Genomic DNA, 27,903 nt, shown 5'->3' on the forward strand with positions numbered 1-27,903 from the left:
TTCGGTGGCTCAAACTCGGACTCATGCATCAGATCTTTGTAAGGCCAGAACGCTGCCTCTAAGTGCCAAATAAGTGAGTTACTCATATGAGCCAAGTAATCAACTAAGGATCCCGAACATTTCTCTGGTTCAGCTACAAGGCCCTCATGGCTCAGAGATCATCCATCTCCAGCTCAGGTGTGACCAAGAGGCATCAATACCTGCTCCAAAGTTTCAGAAGTAACTTAGGTCATTGTATAACAGTTGCTCATGTGTCTTCTTGATGGATGTCAGCAATTCAGTTAATTCATTGAAGAAAAAAACGGAATGTGAATGTTTACTTTCATTAAATCTGTGCTCAGTGATTTTACATTAAAGAACATATATGTCTTACACACAAAATGAGATTGTTAACATTGACAGGTCTATACTAAGGTACAAAAACAAGTGCTTGACTTGGAAATTTAACTTTATTTACAAGTGTTCTCCTATAAACAAAGATGCCATTCCACCCCCCTTTAAAATATTATAACTGATAATTTCCAGAAAAAAACCATTTATATAGTTTTAATCTTTCTGCACAAAGCAGAATTATGGGATAAGAAAATACGGGATGGTCAAAGACATAAAAACAAAATAGTAACCAATTTATCCGCCATGAATGCTCTATTGACTGACAGAATGAAGAATTACAAATCACGTCCCTTAATGTGCTACTTCAAGAAACAGAAATGTAATTTGGGGAGGTAAATGCTTCACGATAAAGTCTTCTTATACAGTACAGTTTAAGGGTGATTATTTAGGACTGCTCCTGCAGGCTTTTATGCTGATTGTAAAAAATAACCCATCATTGTTTAAAAGGGCATAGACTTTTCTACACAGATATCTTTACCAATGGATATATGTAGATACTATTCTGGTCTCATCATTCAGGCCAATTAATAAAATAACAAATGCGTGAACAAACTTAAAAACACAATCATCCGTGTGACTATCTGACTTACAAAATTAGAATTCTCCCTGAAATCAGAGAGTATTACTCCTCAATAGTTAGCAAAAATTTGTTTTTTTATATGAGACAGTATACAGACAAAATATTTAACCAAAGAGCTCAAAATAAAATCACTTTATATGTAGTAATAACTTTTTAAAAAATGTTTAAATTTTGTCCAGAAGGATAATCATTCTCACATCATAACTAAGTCACAAGGAACTTCAAAACTTTGAAAAAAAAAATTCATCCCTGAGAAGTGAAAGAGAAAAATCTCCAATAACACATAAGTGACAGTCCTGTACCCATTAAACAATCTTTACCATAGCATGAACTTTTATTAAAAGTTAGCAATCAAATGTATTCCAATCCTGCATAGTTACTGCCTCTGATGATCTGACCTTTTTGTAATGAAACCATAAGTGCAATATTTTAAAAAATCAGATAAATAGGGACTCTGGTTTTACTCTCAGGTTTACACTTTGTCAAGTCCAAGGAGAGCCAGCTAAGATATGTATATTCCAATAAAGACTGAAGTAGTAACTTCTGCTGGCAGCTCTTCCTCTGAGTCTCCATTTCCTCTGTGGATCTTCACCCAAATAGTAAAAGCAATACAATTGCAATTGAGTTTACTATTATCAATGGCACTGCAAAGAAAAAAAAAAGTTTTTATTATAAAGAAAATATCAGGAAAAAGCTAAGTCATGGTTACTAGCATCCAGGAAGGATGGAAATATTTAACAATACGTCATCATGATCACATTGCAAATCCTTACAACGTTCAAACATGCACTGGATCATATAAAACTTATGTGAAAGAGGGCCATGTGACTGGGGATAAAGGGTCACACTGGTACAACGACATCAATACAAAATCATCTGTGCAAAGTGCTGGTGCAGCTCTGGGGACGCAGAAGCACACTGGACCCACATGGCTCCCAGTGACACTTGACATTAGACATACAATTCAAAGAATGGAGTTCCTGTCATGGTGCAGCCGAAACAAATCCAACTAGGAACCATGATATTGCAGTTTGATCCCTGGCCTCGATCAGTGGGTTAAGGATTTGGCGTTGCTGTGGCTGTGGCATACACCAGCAGCTGTAGCTCCGATTAGACCCCTAGTCTGGGAACCTCCATATGCCACAAGTGTGGCCTTAAAATGACAAAAGGCAAAAACAAACAAACAAAAAAGATCCTCTAGGGAGTCTCCATTGTGGAGTAGCAGAAACAAATCCAACTAGTATCCATCAGGATGCGGACTCGATCCCTGGCCTTGTTCAGTGGGTTAAGGATCCGGCATTGCCCTGAGCTGTAGCGCAGGATGGCAGCTGTAGCTCCGATTCAATCCCTAGTCTAGGAACATCAATATGCTCCAGGTGCAGCCCTAAAAAGGAAAGAAAAAAAAAAAAAAGATTCTCTAGCTTCATCACTAAATTAAGAATGAACTTATTGTCATTCTATCCAAAGATGTGATTAAAGCAATTTACAAAGAAGAAGAGAGACAGGGATAGAAAGAGACCTTAATTTTAATGATTTTAAATGAAAGGTTTTGAACTTTTCTTTCCTGAGTTGCTCTAAAATATTTTCTAGTAAAATAGCAGATATGGAACCTGTATTTTTCACCTAAAAGTCTTTCAGGACTCTAGCAACAGAGTTTCCAAAACCACCATGGTTTTTCAATTCTGAGAGGTAACATACAAGCAGATTACATCACTGAGTGTTCTGTTTGCATCAACCAGTTTAGACAGAAGAAATAAGAGGCAAGCTAGGAAAGAAACCAGTAACCTTTTTTTGTGTGTGTCTTTTTGCCATTTCTTGGGCCGCTCCCGTGGCATATGGAGGTTCCCAAGCTAGGGGTCAAATCAGAGCTATAGCTGCTGGCCTACACCAGAGCCGCAGCAACGCGGAATCCTAGCTGCATCTGCAACCTACACCACAGCTCACGGCAACGCCGGATCCGGATCCTTAACCCACTGAGCAAAGCCAGGGATCCAACCCGCAACCTCATGATTCCTAGTCGGATTCGTTAACCACTGAGCCATGACAGGAACTCCGAAACCAGTAACTTTTAAACAGTAAAGCCAAGTTGAGAAAAGTTCCCACTACAAAAATGGTATGTGATAGTATTCACACTTGCAAGCTTTGCTGCTTAAATCAAACCACAAAATTAAAACATAAGAGTGTTCCACTAGTTTTTCTTCTTACCTCTCATCACGGTTCTTACAGATCGAATCAGGTTCATTAGTTGAGATTTAATTCCTGGCTCTTCTCCGAATCCACCAATTCCCTGGTCTGTTCCCCAGCCAACTGTATAACATAAAGATGATTAGCTGTGTTAAAATGTATTATGCGCTCACCTTGCTCCCTCATTAGGTACCTTCTAAAAAATGATTTTTGAGCCTTTGTTAGAGATACAAAATATAAAGTCATATGACTTTAAAACCTTAGAGTGTATTTCTTACTTTTGATAAGCAACGCCAACTCATTTAATTTCCATTTTGAAGTTACGAAATCAACTACAGTCTAATAAATTATTTCATGGCATTGAATTTGGTAAAGATGAGTGTTGTGACACCCTGATTGTTTTCTTTCTCCTTTTTTTAAACTAACAAAACATTTTTCAGGTGAGAACTGAAAGCCAAAGCATACTGTCAAATTGAATAATTAACTCAATTCAGAAGTTATAAAACCCCACGTAAATTATCACTATAGAAGCGTTCCAGCTGAGCTTCACCACCTGTATCACCTGCGAAAATGTTTTTTTTTTTAATAATTTTTTTTATTTTCCAACTGTACAGCAAGGGGGTCAGGTTATCCTTACATGTATACATTACAATTACATTTTTTCCCCCACCCTTTCTTCTGTTGCAACATGAGTATCTAGACAAAGTTCTCAATGCTATTCAGCAGGATCTCCTTGTAAATCTATTCTAAGTTGTGTCTGATAAGCCCAAGCTCCCGATCCCTCCCACTCCCTCCCCCTCCCATCAGGCAGCTCTTCTCCAAGTCCATGATTTTCTTTTCTGAGGAGATGTTCATTTGTGCTGGATATTAGATTCCAGTTATAAGTGACATCATATGGTATTTGTCTTTGTCTTTCTGGCTCATTTCACTCAGTATGAGATTCTCTAGCTCCATCCATGTTGCTGCAAATGGCATTATGTCATTCTTTTTTATGGCTGAGTAGTATTCCATTGTGTATATATACCACCTCTTCCGAATCCAATCCTCTGTCGATGGACATTTGGGTTGTTTCCATGTCTTGGCTATTGTGAATAGTGCTGCAATGAACATGCGGGTGCACGTGTCTCTTTTAAGTAGAGTTTTGTCCGGACAGATGCCCAAGTGTGGGATTGCGGGGTCATATGGAAGTTCTATGTATAGATTTCTAAGGTATCTCCAAACGGTTCTCCATAGTGGCTGTACCAGTTTACATTCCCACCAAGAGTGTAGGAGGGTTCCCTTTTCTCCACAGCCCCTCCAGCACTTGTTATTTGTGGATTTATTAATGATGGCCATTCTGACTGGTGTGAGGTGATATCTCATGGTAGTTTTGATTTGCATTTCTCTTATAACCAGCGATGTTGAGCATTTTTTCATGTGTTTGTTGGCCATCTGTATATCTTCTTTGGAGAAATGTCTATTCAGGTCTTTTGCCCATTTTTCCATTGATTGATTGGCTTTTTTGCTGTTGGGTTGTATAAGTTGTTTATATATTCTAGAGATTAAGCCCTTGTCAGTTGCATCATTTGAAACTGTTTTCTCCCATTCTGTAAGTTGTCTTTTTGTTTTCTCTTGGGTTTCCTTTGCTGTGCAAAAGCTTTTCAGTTTGATGAGGTCCCATGGGTTTATTCACCTGGGAAAATGTTAACGTAAACCTGGTCACAGCTGGGTTAGGCCTTTACTGTCTGCTCTAACCTGCCAGCAGAGGCACATCCCTTTTTTTTTTTTTTTTAAATTTTAAGGCCAGGGGCGCACCTGAAGCACATGGAGATTCCCAGGCTAGGGGTCGAATCAGAGCTACAGCTGCCAGCCTATACCACAGCCACAGCTACCCCAGATCTGAACCTTGTCTGCGACCTACACCACAGCTCATGGCAACACCAGATCCCTAACCCACTGAGTGAGGCCAGGGATTGAACCTGCAACCTCATGATTCCTAGTTGTATTCTTTTCTGCAGAGCCACGATGGGAACTCCAAGGCACATCTTTTTAACTTGAACATTCCTCTCCATTTGTCAATGCTGATGTAAGGAATTTAGCTTATTATCCTACTCCACTTATTTTTTGTAAATGAGTCTTTTACCCTCTTCCATGTCATTTTCCTGACAGTATAAATCGTTACTTCTTCACTTTTATCTGCTAGTTCTTTTTTTATTGCCTTATACCTTCTTCTGGAGGCTCACATGTCCTCATTTCTGCAGTGTCCTTCTCTTGTCCTCATTTCAGGTCCACTTTTCTTATATCTATTTTTTTTTTAAATCTCATATGACTACAGGGCTTAATTAATTCCTGACATGCTAACTCTCAAAACTGCAGAGAAAAAGTCTTTATTTTATACATAAAAGAACCAAGAATCAGGTATCAGGATTTCTCTTTGCTTAACCAACTTCTACTTGGCTGCTTACTTTTTTTTTTTTTGTCACAGCAACACTGAGATATGTTGTGGTATAAAACCAATTTAAAATTCAACTTCATGGAGTTCCCGTCCTGGCGTAGTGGAAAAGAATCCGACTGGGAACCATGAGGTTGTGGTTCGATCCCTGGCCTCGCTCAGTGGGTTAAGGGTCTGGCGTTGCCATGAGCTGTGGCGTAGTCGCAGACACGGCTTGGATCTGGCGTTGCTGTGGCAGTGGTGTAGGCTGGTGGCTACAGCTCCGATTAGACCCCTAGGCTTGGGAACCTCCATATGCTGCTGGTGCGGCCCTATAAAGACAAAAAGACAAAAAAAAAAATTCAAGTTCACAACAGAGCTGATGTGCTTGACTCTTTTCATCCTTCAAGGCCCAGCTCACCTACGCTTTCAGCCTTCCCAGTCCACAGGGGTGTCACTCTTTTCTCAACTTCTGCAGCACAACCTCCATCACAGCGGTTACTATCACAGACTCTATTATCTCTTGCCAGACTCTTTGAACAGATGTCTGTGCAATCTCATCTTGACCTCTTTCTCCCTTACAGGGTAGATCTTTCTAGCTCACAACATGGGATGATTTCCACTCCCTACTGAGGGAAATTAAAAACTCCTTGAATGTTAGCCTTATAACACAACCCTCCAGGTATTCCTATTCATTCTCAATTACCCACTAATTGCTTGCATGTCATAGGCAGCTTCTGAATCTAGGTCTGACTTCAATGTCAAGGCCTTTTCTAATCCCCTCCCATGTCATAAGAAATCTTTCTCTTTGTTCCTCAAATAGTTAACTACTGAGTAAATTATATTATAAATTTATGGCATACAGGAACTGAATTTTAGTCTTGTCTTTACTTTTCCCCTCCCCTCCACCCCAGAGCAAGTACTCAGTAAATGTTTGTGGAATTAAACTGAATTTTAGCAGACCGAGTTAATCTTGGATAAGGACGATAAGGTAAATTCTAGGGTCACAGGTAAAATTTCCAAAGAATCATGTTTCTTCTATAATTTTTTTTTATTGCTTTGCTGTTTAGGGCTGCACCTGCAGCATATGGAAGTTCCCAGGCTAGGGGTCAAATAGGAGCTATAGCTGCCGGCCTACACCACAGCAATGCGGGATCCAAGCCTCGTCTGTGACCTACACCACAGCTCACAGCAACGCCAGATCCCCGACCCACTGTGTGAGGCTGGGGATTAAACCTGAAACCTTACGGATACCAGTCAGGTTTGTTTCCACTGCACCACAACAGGGAACTCCTTTAAGACATATGAATTATAACATGAACCAATCATTCAACAGTAGCTCTGGGGAAGGGGTGAAGAACTCCTTCAATATAAAATGTATACAGCTATCCAAGCTAAAAGCAATCTCAGGGGCTATTGCTGCCATTTGCTTCCTACTTCTGGATCTACCTCTCCCCCCAGCAAGAAAATACACTTATGCTGCTTCTCCAAAATTTAGTTCTACTATATTACAAGTTCTACTCTAATTTCTTCCTTTGTTCTTTTCTTTCTTCCTTTTGTCTTTTTAGGGTTGCATATGGAGGTTCTCAGGCTAGGGGTCCAATCAGAGCTGTAGCTGCTGGCCTACACCACAGCCAAAGCAATGCTGGATCCCAGCAGTCTGCAACTGACACCACAGCTTATGGCAATGTCAGATCCTTAATCCACTGAGTGAAGCCAGGGATCGAACCCGCATCCTCATGGATGCTAGTCGGGTTTGTTAACTGCTGAGCCACGACAGGAACTCCAATTCTACTCTAATTTCTTTTTTCCACATATCTGTCTCACTCTTCCAGGTAACTTGATCAGCATTCTCTACAACCTGGCAGTCTTTTTCTAATCTAAATTCAAAGGTGTAATGCCAACCTTAAACTACTTATAATGTGGTAAAAACAATTTCATAATGGCATCTCTAGACAGACATAAAACAGAAAATGACCTCCACCACCAGCTGTATCATTTTCCAAACCAGTTCATATAAACCTACTTAACAGCTCTGCATAATAAAAAAGAAACCTTGTTCTGGTTAAACATAATGATTAAGGATGGAAAAAGATTTCCCTCTTTTTGGAGTTCCTGACTAGGTTTGAAAATTGAATTGATAAAGGCAGGAAAAAGCAAATTTTATTAAGTCTTTACATGTACCTAGCAGACTTCACAAGAAAATGAAGGCCCTGGAGTGCCCGCTGTGGCACAGAGGAAAGAATCAAACTAGGAACCATGAGGTTGTGGGTTTAATCCCTGGCCTTGCTCAGTGGGTTGAGGATCCAGCGTTGCTGTGAGCTGTGGCATAGGCCGGGAGCTGTAGCTCTAATTGTACCCCTAGCCTGGGAACGTCCATATGCTGTGGGTGTACCCCTAAAAAGAAAAAGAAAAAAAAAAAAAGGAAAAACAAGAAAGAATTCTCCAGGCTCTTAGAGAAGTCAATCTGGATGATAAAAAAACACATGGATGAGTGACTTAGCGGAGAAAGCTGAAACCTAAACCCCTAAACAAAAAACTGAAGAGAATGATGCTGAGGACCCTGGAAAGTTAACTTAAAAATGCCAGTGAGGGTGACACAGTGGAAACACAGGAAGACTAACTGAAAGTCTCAGCTCTCAGTGCTCCTCTGGCCCCTCCCTACATAAAAATCATAGGCAAGTGTCCCTCTGTTATCCTTTCGTTAGACAGGAGGTCTACTCTCAGCAGAGACTGAACCATGGAAATGCTGGGCCTGGGGACAGGCTGGAGAGTGGACTGAAGGGAAAGTCTGCAAACCTAAGTGTCAGATTCTTGCCCACATTCCCTGCTTGTGAATACCTGGAGACACATATTAATCAAACTGGCCAAAATTAAACACAAAGAGAAAATATTGAAAGCAGGTAGGGAAAAGAAACAATAACATACAAGGGAACCCCGATAAGCAATAATGTTATCGGCAGATTTTTCAGCAGAAATGCTGCAGGCCAAAAGGGAGTGGCATGATATACTTAACGTGATGAAAAGAAAAAACCTCCAAAGATTACTTTACCCAGCAAGGCTCTCATTCAGATTTGAAGGAGAAATCAAAAGCTTCACAGATAAGCAAAAGCAAAGAAAATTCAGCAACACTAAACCAGCTTCACAACAAATACTAAAGGAAATTCTCCAGGAAAAAAAGAAAAGACAGCAACATGAAACAAAAGTACCGACAAATGACAAGGCTCACCAGTAAAGATATATATAACAGTAAAGATACGAAATCACCCCACACACAATTATGCCACCAAAATCAGAAATCGTGAAGAGAGGAGGGTACAAATGCAGGACAATGGAGATGCACTTGCAATTAAGAGACCAACAACATCAAACAATCTCATATATAATATATATATATATATATATATACCCTTACATCGAAACTTCAGAATAGCCACAAACCAAAAATCTACAATTGATACACAAACAAATAAGAAAAACCAACTCAAATACAACACTAAAGATAGTCATCAAACCAGACAGGAGAGAACAAGAGGAGAAGGAAGAAAAAAAGAGCAACAAAAACAAATCCAAAGCAATTAATAAAATGGCAATAAGAACATACATATCAATAATTACCTTAAATGCCAATGGAATAAATGCCCCAACCAAAAGACACAAACTGGCTGAATGGATACAAAAACAAGATCCGTATATATGCTGTCTTCAGGAGACCCACTTCACTTCTAGGGACACGTACAAATTGAAAGTGAGAGGATGGAAGAAAATATTCCATGCAAACGGGGATCAAAAGAAAGCTGAAGTAGCAATACTCATAACATACAAAATAGACTTTAAAATGAAGAATATTTTAAGGAACAAGGAAAGTCACTACATAATGATCAAAGGATCAATCCAAGAAGAAGATATAACAATTTTAAATACCTACCCACCAGCATAGGTTCACCACAATATGTAAGGCAACTGCTAACATCCTTAAAAGGACAAATCAACAATAACACAGTAATAATGGGGGACTTTTACACCCCACTTACAGCAATGGACAAATCATCCAGACAGAAATTCAATAAGGAAACACAGGCCCTGAATGAAGCATTAGACCAGATGGACTTAATAAATACTTACAGGACATTCCATCCCAAAGCAACAGAATACACATTCTTCTCAGGTGCACATGGAACATTCACTAAGATTGATCACATCTTGGGCTACAAATCAAACCTCGGTAACTTTAAGAAAATTGAAATCATATCAAGCATCTTCTCCAACCACAACACTATACAACTGGAAATCAACAACAAGAAAAAAACTGCAAAAAACACAAACACGTGGAGACAAAACAACATGCTACTAAACAACCAATGGATCACTGAAGAAATCAAAGAAGAAATTAAAAAATACCTAGAAGCAAATGACAACAAAGATACGACACTCCAAAACCTATGGGATGCAACAAAAGCTGTTCTAAGAGGAAAGTTTATAGCAATACAAGCCCACCTCAGGAAACAAGAAAAAGCTCAAATAAACTAGCCAACTTTACATCTAAAGCAGCTCGAGAGAGAACAGACAAGACCTAAAGTTAGTAGAAGGAAAGAAATCATAAAGATCAGAGCAGAAATCAACAAAATAGAAATGAAGAAAACCATAGAAAAGATCAACAAAATTGATAAACCCTTAGCCAGACTTATCAAAAAAAAAGAGAAGATCAAATCAATAAAATTAGAAATGAAAAAGGAGAAGTAACAACGAACATCACAGAAATACAAAGGATCATAAGAGACTACTATATGCAACTATATGCCAATAAAATGGAAAACCTAGAAGAAATGGACAAATTCTTAGACAAGCACAATCTTCCAAGACTAAACCAAGATGAAATAGAAAAGATGAATGGACCCATCACAAGAACTGAAATTGAATTGTGATTAAAAAACTTCCAACAGGGGAGTTCCTGTCATGGCGCAGTGGTTAACGAATCCGACTAGGAACCATGAGGTTACGGGTTCGGTCCCTGCCCTTGCTCAGTGGGTTAACGATCCGGCGTTGCCGTGAGCTGTGGTGTAGGTTGCAGACGCAGCTCGGATCCTGCGTTGCTGTGGCTCTGGCGTAGGCCGGTGGCTACACCTCCGATTCAACCCCTAGCCTGGGAACCTCCATATGCCGTGGGAGCGGCCCAAGAAATAGCAACAACAACAACAACAACAAAGACAAAAGACAAAAGACAAAAGACAAAAAAAAAAAAACTTCCAACAAACACAAGTCCAGGACCAGATGGCGAATTCTATCAAACATTTAGAGAAGAGCTAACATCTCTCCTTCTAAAACTATTTCAAAAAATTGCAGAGGAAGGGATACTCCCAAACTCATTCTATGAGGCCACCATCACCCTGATACCAAAACCAAGGATACCACAAAAAAGAAAACTACAGGCTAATCTCACTGATGAACATCGATGCAAAAATCCTCAACAAAATACTAGTAAACTGCATCCAAAAATACATTAAAAAGATTGTACATCATGAACGAGTGGGATTTATCCCATAGATGCAAGGGTTCTTCAATGACCTGCAAATCAATCAGTGTGATACACCACATTAACAAACTGAAGACTAAAAACCATATGATCCTCTCAATAGACTGGAAAAAGCCTTTGACGAAATCCAACACCCATTTATTTATTTTTCTTTTTATTGTCAATACTCTGATAGGTGGATCTGAGAAGATGTTGCTGTCGTTTATGTCAGAGAGTGTTTGGCCTATGTTTTCCTCTAGGAGTTTGATGGTGTCTGGTCTTATATCTAGGTCTTTAATCCATTTTGAGTTGATTTTTGTGTATGGTGTTAGGGAGTGTTCTAATTTCATTCCTTTCCATGTGGCTGTCCAGTTTTCCCAGCACCATTTATTGAACAAGCTGTCCTTTCTCCATTGTATATTCTTGCCTCCTTTGTCATAGATTAGTTGGCTGTAGGTGCGTGGGTTTAATTCTGGGCTTTCAATCCTGTTCCACTGATCTATATTTCTGTCTTTGTGCCAGTACCATGCGGTTTTGATGACTGTTGCTTTGCAGTATAGTCTAAAGTCCAGGAGCCTGATTCCTCCAGCTCCATTTTTCTTTTTCAGGATGTCTCTGGCTATTCTAGGTCTTTTGTGCTTCCAAACAAACTTTAAAATATTTTGTTCGAGTTCGGTGAAAAATGTCCTTGGTAATTTGATCGGGATTGCACTGAATCTATATTGCCTTAGGTAGTATAGTCATTTTGATAATATTAACTCCTCCAATCCAGGAGCATGGTATATCTTTCCATCTATTTGTGTCATCTTTGATTTCTTTCATCAGTGGCTTGTAGTTTTCAGAGTACAGGTCTTTTGTCTCTCTAGGTAGGTTTACTCCTAGGGATTTTATTCTTTTGGATGCGATGGTAAGCGGGATTGCTTCCCTAATTTCTCTTTCTGCTCTTTCATTGTTAGTGTATAGAAACACTGTCGATTTCTGTGTATTGATTTTGTATCCTGCGACTTTGCCAAATTCGTGGATGAGCTCTAACAGTTTTCTGGTAGAGTCTTTAGGATTCTCTAGGTATAGTATCATGTCATCTGCAAATAGGGATAGTTTTACTTCTTCCTTTCCCATTTGGATTCCTTTTATTTCTTTTACTTCTCTGATTGCTGTGGCTAGGACTTCCAGAACTATGTTGAAGAGCAGTGGCGAGAGCAGACATCCTTGTCTTTTTCCTCATCTCAGTGGGAATTCTTTGAGCTTTTCACCATTGAGAATGATGTTCGCTGTGGGTTTTTGTATATGGCCTTTATCGTGTTGAGGTAGGTTCCTGTTATGCCTACTTTCTGAAGGGTTTTTATCAGAAATGGGTGTTGGATTTTGTCAAAGGCTTTTTCCGTGTCTATTGAGAGGATCATATGGTTTGTATTCTTCAGTTTGTTAATGTGGTGTATCACACTGATGGATTTGTGGATACTGAAGAACCCTTGCATCCCTGGGATAAATCCCACTTGATCATGAAGTACAATCCTTTTACTGTATTGTTGGATGTGGTTTGCTAGTATTTTGTTGAGGATTTTTGCATCGATGTTCATCAGTGAAATTGGCCTATAGTTTTCTTTTTTTATGAGTCTTTGTCTGGTTTTGGTACCAGGGTGATGGTGGCCTCATAGAATAAGTTTGGGAGTATCCCCTCCTCTGTGATTTTTTGAAATAGTTTCAGAAGGAGAGGTGTTAGCTCTTCTCTAAATGTTTGATAGAATTCGCCTGTGAAGCCGTCTGGTCCTGGACTTGTGTTTGTTGGAAGTTTTTTAATCACAGTTTCAATTTCAGTTCTTGTGATGGGTCCATTCACCTTTTCTATTTCATCTTGGTTTAGTCTTGGAAGATTGTATTGTCTAAGAATTTGTCCATTTCTTCTAGGTTTTCCATTTTATTGGCATATAGTTGCATATAGTAGTCTCTTATGATCCTTTGTATTTCTGTGATGTCCGTTCCAACACCCATTTCTGATAAAAACGCTTCAGAACGTGGGCACAGAAGGAACCTACCTCAACATAATAAAGGCCGTATATGACAAACCCACAGCGAACATCATTCTCAATGGTGAAAAGCTCAAAGAATTCCCACTGAGATGAGGAAAAAGACAAGGATGCCGCTACTATTCAACATATTTTGGAAGTCCTAGCCACAGCAATAAAAGGAATCCAAATGGGAAAGGAAGAAGTAAAACTATCCCTATTTGCAGATGACATGATACTATACCTAGAGAATCCTAAAGACTCTACCAGAAAACTGTTAGAGCTCATCCACGAATTTGGCAAAGTCGCAGGATACAAAATCAATACACAGAAATCGACAGTGTTTCTATACACTAACAATGAAAGAGCAGAAAGAGAAATTAGGGAAGCAATCCCGCTTACCATCGCATCCAAAAGAATAAAATCCCTAGGAGTAAACCTACCTAGAGAGACAAAAGACCTGTACTCTGAAAACTACAAGCCACTGATGAAAGAAATCAAAGATGACACAAATAGATGGAAAGATATACCATGCTCCTGGATTGGAGGAGTTAATATTATCAAAATGACTATACTACCTAAGGCAATATAGATTCAGTGCAATCCCGATCAAATTACCAAGGACATTTTTCACCGAACTCGAACAAAGTATTTTTTTTTTGTCTTTTTGTCTTTTTAGGGCCACACCCACGGCATATGGAGGTTCCCAGGCTAGGGGTCTAATCAGAGCTGTAGCCGCTGGCCTACACCACAGCCACAGCAACGCAGGATCTGAGCCAAGTCTGCAACCTACACCACAGCTCATGGCAACGCCGGATCCTTAACCCACTGAGCAAGGCCAGGGATCGAACCCGCAACCTCATGGTTCCTAGTCAGATCCGTTAACCACAGCGCCATGATGGGAACTCCTCGAACAAAATATTTTAAAGTTTGTTTAGAAGCACAAAAGGCCTAGAATAGCCAAAGACATCCTGAAAAATAAATAAATAAATAAATAAATGGAGCTGGAGGAATCAGGCTCCTGGACTTCAGACTATACCACAAAGCAACAGTCATCAAAACCGCATGGTACTGGCACAAAGACAGAAATATAGATCAGTGGAACAGGATTGAAAGCCCAGAATTAAACCCACGCACCTACAGCCAACTAATCTATGACAAAGGAGGCAAGAATATACAATGGAGAAAGGACAGCTTGTTCAATAAATGGTGCTGGGAAAACTGGACAGCCACATGGAAAGGAATGAAATTAGAACACTCCCTAACACCATACACAAAAATCAACTCAAAATGGATTAAAGACCTAGATATAAGACCAGACACCATCAAACTCCTAGAGGAAAACATAGGCCAAACACTCTCTGACATAAACGACAGCAACATCTCAGATCCACCTCTTAGAGGAATGACAGTAAAAACAAAGATAAACAAATAGAACTTAATCAAACTTAAAAGTTTCTGCACAGCAAAGGAAACCCTAAACAAAATGAAAAGACTACTCACAGAATGGGAGAAAATCTTTGCAAGTGAATCGACTGACAAGGGATTAATCTCCAAAATTTATAAACACCTCCTACCGCTCAATACCAAAAAAAAAAAACCAAAAAACAAACAAACAACACATCAAAAAAATGGGCAGAAGATCTAAACAGAAAATTCTCCAAAGACATGCAGATGGCCAAAAAACACATGAAAAGATGTTCAACATCACTCATTATTAGAGAAATGCAAATTAAAACCACTATGAAGTACCACCTTACACCAGCCAGAATGGCCATCATCCAAAAGTCTACAAACAATAAGTGCTGGAGAGGGTGTGGAGAAAAAGGAACCTTAGTACACTGTTGGTGGGATTGTACATTGGTGCAACCACTGTGGAAAACAGTATGGAGATGCCTCAGAAAACTAAAAATAGAACTACCATTTGATCCAGCAATTCCAACTCCTGGGCATCTATCCAGAGAAAACCATGACTCATAAAAACGCATGTACTCCAATGTTCATTGCAGCACTACCTGCAATAGCCAAGATATGGAAACAACCTAAATGTCAATCGACAGAGGAGTGGATCAAGAAGATGTGGTACATATACACAATGGAATATTACTCAGCCATTCAAAGGAACGAAATACCGGCATTTTTAGCAACATGGATGGACCTAGAAATTATCATGCTAAGTGAAGTCAGTCAGACAATGAGACACTAACATCAAATGCTATCACTGACATGTGGAATCTGAAAAAAGAAGACAATGAACTTCTTTGCAGAACAGATAATGACTCACAGACTTTGAAAAACTTATGGTTTCCAAAGGAGACAGTTTGGGGGGGGGGGGTGGGAGGATGCACTGGGGGTGTGGGATGGAAATCCTATAAAATTGGATTGTGATGATCATTGTACAACTATTGTAATAAATTCATTGAGTAATAAAAAAAATGTTAAAAGGGAACTCTTGTTCTTGCTATATTAGCATAAAAAGAGCTCAAAAAAAAAAGGCTGACAGTAAGTTGAAGACACATATCAGACAAGGCAAAATTAAAGAAAAAATAAAGTTAGAGTATCCATCTATTAAAAGAACTATAGCTCCACGGAGTTCCTATTGTGGTTCCACAGGTTAAGAACCCAATATAGTATCTGTAAAGATGTGGATTCAATCCCTGGCTTCACTCAGTGGGTTAAAGATGCAGTGTCGCTACAAGCTGTGGTGTAGGTCCCAGATGCAGCTTGGATACAGTGTTGCTGTGGTGTAGGCCAGCAGCTGCAGCTCCCATTTGACCCCCAGCCTGGGAACTTCTATATGCCACAGATGCGGCTGTAAAAAGAAAAACAAAACAAAACTGTAGGTCCAGAAAAAGAGAAGAAAAAACAGAATTATCAAAAAAATGTTAAGACACTGGGAACTATATCTAGTTACTTATGATGAAGCATGATGGAGGATTATGTGAGAAAACGAATGTATACATATTATGTGTGACCCATATATACATATATATATGGGTCACTTTGCTGTACAGTAGAAAATGACAGAACACTGTAAACCAATTATAATGGAAAAAATAAAAATCATTAAAAAAAAAAAAAGAAAGGTTAAGAGATGATACGCCCAAACTGAGGGACATGAGCCTTCTGGCCAAAAGCACAGCCCAATGAATGAAAAGAAACCCACATATTGTTACCTTACTATAAAATTTCAGATCTCTAACAATAAAGAAAATACCCTAAAGGCTTTCAGAGAGACAACTTAGGTTACTTATAAAGAATCAGGAAACAGAATGGCATTAGACTTCTGAACATCAACAATGGACATGAGAAAATTAATATGATAAAATAAGGAATAATGCCTTCACAACTCTGAAGAAAAATTAGTTCCAATCTAGAATTCTATACCGGAACCACAAATCAACTGGAAGAATAAAATTATGTTTTTTGTTTTTAACTGTTCAGCTATAATACTCATAGTCCTAGTAATGGAAATATGGAATACAGATATCACCAATAACTGGTTGGAGTTGGGAGAGATGAAGAAGGGAAACAAGTGTATACTTGTGCTTACACAAGCATGAGTGTGCTGCTGATGGTATAATTGTGCAAAGCCCCTCCAGAGTAGTTACGTTAATGACTCCAAACTTGGAAGAGTTGAAAATCATTGCTTTTGAAGAATGGGGGAGGCTGAGGCTAGATGGAGCAGGAGGCTCCTATCTTTCTTTATAAACTGAAGAGGTTTGTGCCTTTAAGAACCACACACATACACGCTTTGATAAAAAGAAAAATGACATTTAAAAAGAAACCCCGTAGAGATGCTCTCCTGTTGGAGAAACCCCTCTGGAATGAGGCCTTCCTTTCCAGAGCGTGAATATCTTGAGAGCAGGGAGACGTTCCATAAGGGGAGGGGCTATTTTTTTTCTTTTTAAAGCCACACCCGCAGCATGTGGAGGTTCCCAGGCTAGGGGTCTAATTGGAGCTACAGCTGCCGGCCTACACCACAGCCAGAGCAACGCAGGATCTGAGCCAAGTCTGCAACCTACACCACAGGTCATGGCAATGCCGGATCCTTGACCCACTGAGAGAGGCCCGCATCCTCATGGATTCTAGTCAGATTTGTTTCCGCTGTACCATGATGGGAACTCCTTGGCCACAATTTCGTAAATGGTCAGAGGACGCAAGTACTTTGTGGACCCTGCACTCAATTTTTATTAGAAACCTTAATTTCCAACAATCTTTTTTTAGACCTGTTCCAAAAAGATGCTTAAATGTTTTCACATAATGAGAGGAGTGACTCCCAGGAAAAAAAAAAAATCTTCCAACTGCTCTTCAACAAAACAGGATAAAACTCCACAATATTGAGAGTACCATAATTTAAGCATCAGCATTGCAGTAGTCTTTTAAGAAAAGTAAGTTACTATCGGCTCTTTTAGCCTATTCTTATGCCACAAGAATGAAAAAGAAAACTGAATTTTGGGTAGAAAGAGTAAATCATTTGCCTAGATATTCCAGAGACAAATACAAAAGTGACAAGGAAAAGACCAGTTGCCAGGGATTATCTTTTACTCTAACAAATGGTTTTCTCTTCAACTGCTTAGGGAGTCTCAGTTGTTTTTTCTAATGAACCTGGCCAAAGCTGTAAAGAGCTTTTTTCTTTTTTAAAGGAGCAGCTTTCTTGTCCATAGGGGTCTAGCAGAGAACAAATGATAAAGACTAGTCAGCAGAAGTTGCTGCCATAATTGCAGGAATGAACTTAAATAGAAAAAGTTACTCACTGAAAATACCACACATATTCTTCTGCAGCCCAGACTTCAAAAAATCACATGAGGAGTTTCTATTATGGCTCAATGGGTTAAGAATCCAACATAGTGTCCATGAAGATGTGGGTTCAATCCCTGACCTCATTCAGTGGGTTAAGGATCTGTCGGTGCAAGAAGCTGCAGCGTAGGTTGAAGATGCAGCTCCAATACAGTGTGGCTGTGGTGCAGACCTCAGCTGTAGCTCTGATTCGATCCCTAGTCTGGGAACTTCCACATGCTCCAGGTGCAGGAGTAAAAAAGAGAAGAAGGAAGGAAAGAAGGAAAGAAGGAAGGAAGGAAGGAAGGAAGGAAGGAAGGAAGGAAGGAAGGAAGGAAGGAAGGAAAGGAAGGAAGGAAGGAAGGAAGGAAGGAAGGAAGGAAGAAAGAAAGAACTCTGCTAAGTAAGTTTTAAAAAAATTACCTTGATCAAAAAGATCAAGGCTGGGAGCTCCCATTGTGGCTCAGCCGAAACGAATCCGACTAGGAACCATGAGGTTGTGGGTTCAATCCCTGGCCTTGCTCAGTGGGTTAAGGATCTGGCATTGCTGTGAGCTGTGGTGCAGGTCGCAGACTTGGCTCAGATCCTGCATTGCTGTGGCTGTGGTGTAGGCCAGCAGCTGTAGCTCGATTGGATCCCTAGCCTGGGAACCTCCACATGCCTTGGGTTTGGCCCTAAAAAGCAAAAAAAGGGGGGGCAGACTGAAAGCAAGCAGGACCCCATGGGGCCCTCCCGGGTACAAAAGCCTTTCCAGGTACCCCTTTCCGTGTTTCATATTTGGAGGGAAGAGACTTTCAGCCTCCTAGGCCTTCCCTGGGTTCCAAAAGGCAGGTTCAGGTACTAATTAGGGAAGTGAGGGATTGCAGAAACAAGACAAAGGCAGCAGACAAAGTACAGAGATGGGGCAGGGTCTTGGTTCCTCCTCAAGGAAGTACGTGCCGATCTGATACAGATCTCTGAGTTCTTCTATAGGAACTAAGACTCCTACCTGGGTGGATGATGGTAACTTCAGGCTAAGCATAACGATGTGGACCCGAAACTGGTTGGAACCAGAAGGGTGCCTGGAACACCACCCTGTTACACAGTATTATAATGTCCATTATATCTCAAAGCTGGGGGGAGGGGGGGAAGAATGATGTCTCACATTTTAAAAAATTAATTTATTTTTGTCTTTTGTCTTTTTAGGGCCACACCTCCAGCATATAGAGGTTCCCAGGCTAGGTTCGAATCAGAGCTGTAGCTGCCATCCACAGCCACAGCAATAAGGGAAACCGAGCCGCATCTGCGACCTATACCACAGCTCGTGGCAATGCCGGATCCTAAACCCACTGAGCAAGGTCAGATTGGAACCCGCGTCCTCATGGATACTAGTCAGGTTCATTAACCACTGAGCCATGAAGGGAACTCCTTCACATTTATAAATACCCACATAAGAGACTCAATTTCACCCTCTGGCCCACAAAAACCCTTTCTGAAAAAGCTGACTTTCTTCCAGCTTTATTTTACCTTTCTCATTTAGATCTACATGCTCTTACAACTGACTTTTGGGCTTAGCATGAGGCAGAGGGTCAAGACTCATTTCTTTCTTTTTAGATACCCAGCTAACCCAGAATCATTTACTGAAGGACCATCATTTCCATCACACTCTGCTGTGTACCTTTAGCATAAATTGTGTATATAAATGTGTCTGTGTTTGGATTCTCCACTCTACACCATTGTTGTACTGTCCTACAATGTTTTAGTAAATTTCTTTCTGCTTAATCAGCTAGAATCAGACTCTGTTGCCTGCAACCAAGAACCCTGACAGGAATGAATAATTTCAGGACCTGATCCTTGAACCTCTGAGAAACAGCCTTCATTCCAATGGTTTCAAATTACCAGCCGACACGGAAAATCCCCATGTGTAAATCCCTCCCAGACCTCCCTCTGAGCACCAGACCCGTATATGCAAATACCCATACATCTCCACTTAGAAGTCTTAAATGTACCTAAAAATAGGCTAATTCCTATTCCTATTTCAGAATTTAGCTTTAAATGCTGTTTCCGGAGTTCCGGAACATCATGGAGCAGCAGAAAAGAATCTGTCTAGCAACCACGAGGTTGCAGGTTTGATCCCTAGCCCTGCTCAGTGGATTAAGGATCTGGTGTTGCCTTGAGCTGCAGTGTAGGTCGCAGATGCAGCTTGGATCTGATGTTGCTGTGGCTCTGGCAGAGGCTGGCGGCTGTAGCTCCAATTAGACCCCTGGCCTGGGAACCTCCATATGCTGCAGGTGCAGCCCTCAAAAAGAGAAAAGACCGAAAAAAAAAAAAATGCTGTTTCCTTAGGAACTGACACTATACTGATTTAACCAGGAGGGTATATATATATTCCCTTGGTTCTTATACAGTTCTCTTCTTTCGAAGCACTTATCTTAGACTCAACTATTTGTATAATTATTTATCTGTTCTGCCACTAGATTCTAAGATATGAAACAAAGATGCTGTGTCATGCTCATTGTTACATCTTTTCTCCCTAGCTCACAGTGACTGACCTATATAAGGAATGAAAAAAAACTTCCTGCCACCAAACCTAAGAACCTCCTGCTTCTCTAGCTACTCTTTCTCCTTTTTTTTTTAGGACCTCGCCTGCAGCATATGGAAGTTTCCAGGCTAGAGGTCGAATTGGAGCTGCAGCTACCAGCCTACACCAAAGCCACAGAAACACCAGATCTGAGCCACGTTTGTGACCTATACCACAGCTCACAGCAAGGCCGAATCCTTAACCCACTGAGCGAGGCCAGGGACCGAACTCGAAACCTCATGGATACTAGTTGGGTTTGTTACTGCTGAGCCATAAAAGGAACTCCCTTTCCTCCTTTTTCAATGAAGAAAGCATCCCACCTCCTACTTAAAGCCATATCTTCCATCTATGCCTTAGGACCAACCCACTCATCTTCTCAGAATCCTTGAGCTACTGATTATCTTACTTCTCTCCTGTAACTTGTACTTTTCTCTCATTACTACATCCTTTCCATTAGCAATTCTTTTTTTACGAAAGTTTTAAAACATAGCCATCACTCATAATAATTATTTTATTTTATTTTTTTGGTATTTTCTAGGGCCTCATTCGTGGCATAGGGAGGTTTCCAGGCTAGGGGTCGAATCAGAGCTGTAGCTGCTGGCCTACACCACAGCCACAGCAACGCTAGATCCAAGCTGAGTCTGCTGGCCTACACCACAGCTCATGGCAATGCCAGATCCTTAACCCACTGAGCAAGGCAAGGGAAGGAACCTGAAACCTCATGGTTCCTAGTCGGCTCTTTAACCACTAAGCCATGACAGGAACTCCCAATAATTGTTGATTTTTACCTTATGTTCTTCACCATTTTTTTCCTGCTTGACACTTTAAAAACAAATTATTGGCCTAGAATATTTCACTCCTAAATATTTCAGTATGCATCTTTATCACACTAACAAGATATACAGTGATTCCTTAATATCACCTAGTATCTAGTCCATATTCAAATTTATGCAAATGTTCTCCAAATGACTTTTACAGTTGACATGTTTGAATGAGAATTCAATCAAGGTCCTCATGCTACATATGACTATCTCCCTTACATCTCTCTCTTTTTTGTCTTTCTTATATTTTGTACATTTGCCTCAGCGATGACTTTCTCCTGGCACTAGTGTTACGTGTTCGTTATTATTGTGATTAGACCCACTCAACTTATACACCATCTCTATGTACCCTATTTGGAACAATGCTTTTCACATCCACTCTTCTATACTTCCAATCTGTTCTCCACACAGTAGTGGGAAGAATCTTGCAATTAATACAAATCTGGTCATATCACTGCCCTGTTTACCACCTTCCCACACCAGCTCTCACGCCTCACCTCCTGACCCTTCACCTAGTTAGCGTTTACTCATTTATCAGATTTTGGGTTAGACTCACTTCCTCCAAGCTTTCAAAGACTCACAAGTTGGTATCTCCCAGCACTTCTCTTTCGTAACATTCTGCATACTTGTTATTGGTACTTGTTCAGTTTTTACTTAGATGAATTTTATAAGGGCAGGGTAAGTGTTGCAACCTCAGCCCCTAAGATAAGGGCCTGGCACATAGTTTCTGCTCAATAAATCTCTGCCGAAGGAATAAATGAAATGAGTCCATCTTGCTCATGGGTTTTTCAGTGATCTACACTAACATATTTTGGTATGCTCTGACAAATGATGCACATCCTGCAGTATCCTGCCTTGACTGTGCCTCACAGAAAGAACCAGCCTGCTCAAGTGGCTCGGAGGTCGCTGGGTTGCAGTTGCGAGACCCATAACTTCTGTGGTCTTTGTATTCTTAGACGTGGCAATAAGCTGTGACGAATAAACTTTTCCTGGAATGTGGATGGCTAGATGTCGTGATAATCCCAACACTTTCCCTTTCCTCTGTCCCCAAAGCCCAGAAACCTCCAAGACCCTCCATAAATTCTTTCTTCTAATTGCCTATGCTCCATAATGAGCCACGCTCCTCCCTCTTTAACTCGCACCCCTGGTTTCTGACGATTAAAGGCAGCCACGGCGAAGTTTGCTAAGTTTCTAACCTAAACTAGTGGCAGGCAGGGGCGTCCCCGGCTCATTTCCGCATCCTCCCATCCCGACCCCCAGGGTGCGGCACACAGTGGGCGTCTGCGGAACAAGCTTCACCCCGCGGCTGAGTCCAAACCTGGCGAAACAGAAGTGGCTCGGGTTCCGCACCCAACGAAGGGCCCTAAGAGGCGAGCCCTCGGCCGGCCGCCTGTCCCGGCCTAGGTGGGTTCCTCACGCGGCCCGACCAGGGTCCGCGCCCCCGGAGCTCCGCCGCCGCCGCTCGGCCCGGCCCCGCGGCCCCACTCACTGTTCTTGAGGAAGCGCTCCTCGTGCAGCACGGCGATGGCATTGACGCAGAGCAGGGCTGCCTGCAGCAGCGAGTACAGCGTAAAGGCCATAGCCAACCGCCCCAAGGCCCAGCCGATCCCTCTCCCGCCGCAGCAGGGGACGTGGCGCCACCACCGCCGGCACTTCCTACGGCAGCCGGCGAGGCCCGAACCGCGCTCCTGAGAAGCTCCGCCCCCATCCGGCTGGGGCCCGCCCCGCGCTCCCACCCAGGGCCGCCTTGCGGTGCAGACCTGCGCGGTCCACTGCACCAGCTGGGGCAATCCCGAAGCACCGGCTTTGAGGCCAGTCAGCATCGAGGCGCTGAAAATGTAAAATACACAGGAAGAAACGGAGAACGTAAAATCTCCCAGTAATTTAAAACTGCCGATTACATGTTGAAATGATATTTTGACTATATTAGGTCAATAAAGTAAATTACTAACATTAATTTTCGGGGCTTGTTGATACACTTATTGTCTTTGTAAAATAATACACTCAATAAGTTGATATACTTATTGTCTTTGTAAAATCTTCACGGAAAATTGAAGTTTGGTTGAACTCAGCAGCCCGTTCGTGAGCTATAAGGAAGATTGCCCTCTGAGCTACTCGATCTTTTTTCCGGGCAGGCGACCTTTGGGAACAAACAATTCTACCTCTTCTTTTTCACTTCTTTCTTTCTTACTGCTCCTTATACGCTGGATTCTCTCGTATTGCCGCATGAGCTTTCGTAAACATTTTCTCCATGTCTGGAGTTACTTTTGTTCTTTATGTATTGAGAGAACAGTTTCTCCTAAGCATCCTCATCTTCTTCAGTCAGGTAAAGCATGTAATCTACAACGTTCTGCCCCATGATGTGCTTTCGGTGTATCTCAGCCTTGAATTCTTTGCTTTCTGAATCATAACAAGGTTATCATTTGGTACTGTGAAGGATAGACAAGCCTCCATCTATAGCTCAATTCAGGGCCCCAAAAACTTTGTTTCCAGTAGTAGTCCCGGCAAGCCCTGCATCCAAATAACAGGTGAAGTAACCAGGTTGACTATCAATGTTTTCCATATTGTATTCATCTCCAGTCACCTCAACCTGGCCTTCACATATGTGGTCCATACTAAATCTATTAAGAAGCTTGCAGGCCAGCAGCAAGTCAGTACAATATGCTGCAGCATGATTTGTCAGGCCAACCCTCGCACCATAGTTTGGGAGTTGGTGAGTATGAGCTGCACAAACTATCATATCTCCTATACAAGCATAAGCAATCTGACAAATGATATCTCTGTTGGTTACACAAACTAACTCCCGTATTTGGGTGTGTTGTACTTATTTTTTATCTTGGATGACCAATCATTTCCCAGCATAGTAGTCAGTTTTACCCTCTTGTCTTCTTCTAGATTTCACTTGATACCTCTTGATATAGCCCTTATTCTTGACAACTTTTACAAAGCCCATCCTGCAGAACAGAGCTCTGAATCCAAAGCATGCTGCAGAGCAGCAGGCTAGGCCTAGCACCAGTCTCAGGGTGGGGTGGAGTAGGGGGAGGCACTAACAATCATTTTTATGGTTTATTTCTACTTTTTAAAAATTTAATGTGGCTATGAAGACCTTGATCACAACATGTGAATCTTGTCCAATACTTCTTTTGTACAGTGCTGTGCAAGATGCTCCCAAGAGCTGTGTGAGCTATTAATATGTAATTCCTATTTTATAGATGAAGAAAATAAACCTTTTTTTTTTTTTTTTGGTCTTTTTAGGGCTGCACCTGAGGCATATGGAAGTTCCCAGGCTAGGGAATGAATTGGAACTCTATCTGCCAGCCTATACCACAGCCATAGCAACGCTGGATCCTAGCCTCATTTGTGATCTATACCATAGCTCAAGGCAACACCAGATCCTTAACCCAGTGAGTAGTGCCAGGGATTGAACCCACATCCTCATGGGTACTAGTCAGGTTCATTACCACTGAGCCACAACAGGAACTCCAAGAAAATAAATCTTTGATAAATCAATGTTTTAAAAAATTAAACTAAAATAACATGCCTTAAAATTACTCAGTGAGAAACATTCTCCTATTTTTTTTTAATTTAAAGTTTCCAGTCCAGGGATTGAAGCCAAGCCACAGCAATGCAGGGCTGGAGGTCAAACCTGCAGCTTCCCAGCTACAGACAGATTCTTTGCCTGCTGTGCCACAGTGGGAACTCTGCAACATTCTCCTTGATCAAACTCTAGAAGGTCCTCTGAGCTGTCTTCTCCACTAGACCTCAACTTTGGCCTAAAAAACTGAAGATTCTCAATACAAATTATTTCATCTAATCCTTTATCCCCATATTGAAAGACTTAAACACTAATATAATTTCTAACAGCTCAAGTCATACCTAGGATGACCATAGCCCTTCTTAAAGTGCCTGCCTGGCAAAGTTAAGACTCCCAAAAGAATGATGTACTATTTGTTCTAGCTAATACCTGAAAATAGGCCCCTCAACACCTTAAATCTTTAGAGCATTTTGGGGTTTTTTGGGGGGGTCTTTTTATGGCTGCACCTGCAGCATATGGAAGTTCCCAGGCTAGGGATTGAATTGGAGTTGCAGCTGCCAGCCTATGCCACAGCCACAGCAACATCAGATCCGAGCCACTTCTATGACCTACACCACAGCTCACAGCAATGCCAGATCCTTAACCCACTGAGCAAGGTCAGGAATCGAACCCACATCCTCATACTAGTCAGGTTTGTTTCTGCTGAGCCATAATGGGAACTCCAGCATTTACTAAAATGGATTTACAGTTGTGAATCCTTCCTCTGTCCCTTTGAATATCTCCTACAGTTTGGTAGTGTCTTTCTCAAGGACCTGAAATCCATTCCTTTAAAATGTAGTCTTCGGAAAGGCTGGGGCTCCAGTCTCTGTGGGAGGGAAGAATATTAATTTAGATCATTGCCAGCCAACAGACACAGCTGGCTTAATCACTGACCACCCCTTTATGATTTTTTATTTCCCTGATTCTACTGAGCCCCTGCTCAGCTCCCTTTCTATTCCCTCATTCTCCCTTTAAAATGCCCAGGCGCCTCTGTACAGGTCAAAGTTGCAATAGCATATTACTGATTAAAATATGTCTTTACCATACTAACTAATGTCCAGCTTTGTTTCTATTTGACAGCAGCAGTAGGAGACTGAGTCCAATCACGTTAAATTTCAGATTTTATTTTTTATTTTATTTTATTTGCTTTTTAGGGCTGCACCCGCAGTATGTGGAAGTTCCCAGGCTAGGGGATCGAATTGGAGCTACAGCTGCTGCCCACAGCGACAGCCACAGCAATGCTAGATCTGAGCTGTGTCTGTGAACTACACCATGGCTCACGGCAATGCTGGATTGCTGACCCACTAAGCGAGGGCAAGGGATCGAACCCACATCCTCATGGATACTAGTCAGACTCATTTCTGCCGTGATACAAGGGGAAATTCCAAATTTCAGATATTTTAAAAAATTTTATTGGAGTATAGTTGATTTACAATGTCATATTAGTTTCAGGTGTACAGAGAAATGAATCAGTTATTCATATACATATATCCATTCTTTTTTCTCATATAGGTTCTTACAGAACATTGAGTAGACCTCCCTGTGCTATACAGTAGGTTGTTAGTTATCTGCTGTATATACAGTAGTGTGTATGTGTTAATCCCATCCTTCCGTTTTGTCCCGCCCCTCCTCAGTTTCCCCTTTGTTAACTGTAAGTTTGATTTTGAAATCTGTGAGTTTGTTTCTTTTTTTTGTTTTGTTTCTTTTTTTTTCTTTTTAGGCTGCTCCTGTGGCATATGCAAGTTCTCAGGCCCTAGGTTGAATTGGAGCTGCAGCTGCTGCACAGCCATGGCAACGTGGGATCTGAGCCACATTTGCAAGCTGTGCAGCAGTTTGCAGGAATGCCTGATCCTTAATCCACTGAGTAAGGCCAGGGATCGAACCCAAATCCTCATGGATACTAGTTGAGTTCTTAACCCATTGAGTCGCAACGGGAACTGAGCCACAAAGGGAACTCCTATACCCATTTCATTTTTTTTTTTACTTTTTAGGGCGGCGCCCACAGCATATGGAGGTTCCCAGGCTAGGGGTCAAATTGGAGCTGAAGCCACCGGCCTACACCACAGCTCACAGCAACGCTGGATCCTTAACCTACTGAGCAAGGCCAGGGATCAAACCTTCATCCTCATGGATGCTAGTCAGATTCTTTAACCACCGAGCCACAACAGGAACTCCTGTATCTGTATTAGAAATCAGTTCTTTTGTATCATTTTTTTAGACTCCACCTATAAATGATATCTTATGATATTTGAAATTGTAGTTTTTTTGAGAGCAGTTATGAAAAGTAATCATATGCCGAACTTCTCAGGTTCTCCTAAAAAAAAAAAAAACAAAAAAAAAAACAGGGAAAAGAGCACATTAGACCCAGAAAGGACTTTGTTTTTTTTTTTTTGTCTTTTTTTTGTTGTTGTTGTTGCTATTTCTTGGGCCACTCCCGCGGCATATGGAGGTTCCCAGGCTAGGGGTTGAATCGGAGCTGTAGCCACCAGCCTACACCAGAGCCACAGCAACGCGGGATCCGAGCCGCGTCTGCAACCTACACCACAGCTCACGGCAACGCCGGATCGTTAACCCACTGAGCAAGGGCAGGGACCGAACCCGCAACCTCATGGTTCCTAGTCGGATTCGTTAACCACTGCGCCACGACGGGAACTCCCAGAAAGGACTTTGGAAGCCTATGTGTTGCTGCTGCTGGAAGAGCTATGAGCAAAAAAAAAAAAAAAAAAAAAAAAAAAAAAATCAAACTCCTAAGAAGAAATTAAGCTTAAATAGGATAGCTAGTTAGTGCCTACAGGGAAGAAGAGATGTATTTGTATTGTTTCCTACAGATATCCATAAATACTATTTCCAAAATCGGCCCTAAGTGCAAATCAGGCAGAGAGAAACACAGGAAGATAAAGCAAAGGGAATAAAACAAACAACAGGACGCCAACAAATCCTCCAGTTTTTCAGGGCCCACAGAACTGATGATAGAGAAGGAAGGTCATTCTTGTAAGTGGACAGTGACCATTCCAGGATTTCTATGCTAGACTGGGTTGGGGAGGGGGCACCTGGGGGCCTTGTCTGGAAACTTCAGTAGAGCAG

At 41.3% G+C, this 27,903-nt stretch overlaps 1 protein-coding gene and 1 pseudogene across 1 annotated transcript; both read right to left on the reverse strand.

Moving 5' to 3' along the window:
* Nucleotides 1-430: 430 nt before the first annotated feature.
* IER3IP1 (immediate early response 3 interacting protein 1) lies at nucleotides 431-22,926 on the reverse strand. The gene is made up of 3 exons (XM_047764267.1): nucleotides 22,735-22,926; nucleotides 3,179-3,280; nucleotides 431-1,617 (listed from the first exon to the last, which is right to left on the reverse strand). Exons 1-3 carry the CDS (start codon nucleotides 22,823-22,825, stop codon nucleotides 1,562-1,564), a joined length of 249 nt encoding a protein of 82 aa, XP_047620223.1. The 5' UTR covers nucleotides 22,826-22,926; the 3' UTR covers nucleotides 431-1,561.
* Nucleotides 22,927-23,313: 387 nt separating this feature from the next.
* LOC125120742 (60S ribosomal protein L5-like) lies at nucleotides 23,314-24,198 on the reverse strand (annotated as a pseudogene).
* Nucleotides 24,199-27,903: the final 3,705 nt, after the last annotated feature.

The sequence above is a fragment of the Phacochoerus africanus genome, chromosome 2 (genome assembly GCF_016906955.1).
Source record: "Phacochoerus africanus isolate WHEZ1 chromosome 2, ROS_Pafr_v1, whole genome shotgun sequence".
Lineage (NCBI taxonomy): Eukaryota > Metazoa > Chordata > Mammalia > Artiodactyla > Suidae > Phacochoerus > Phacochoerus africanus.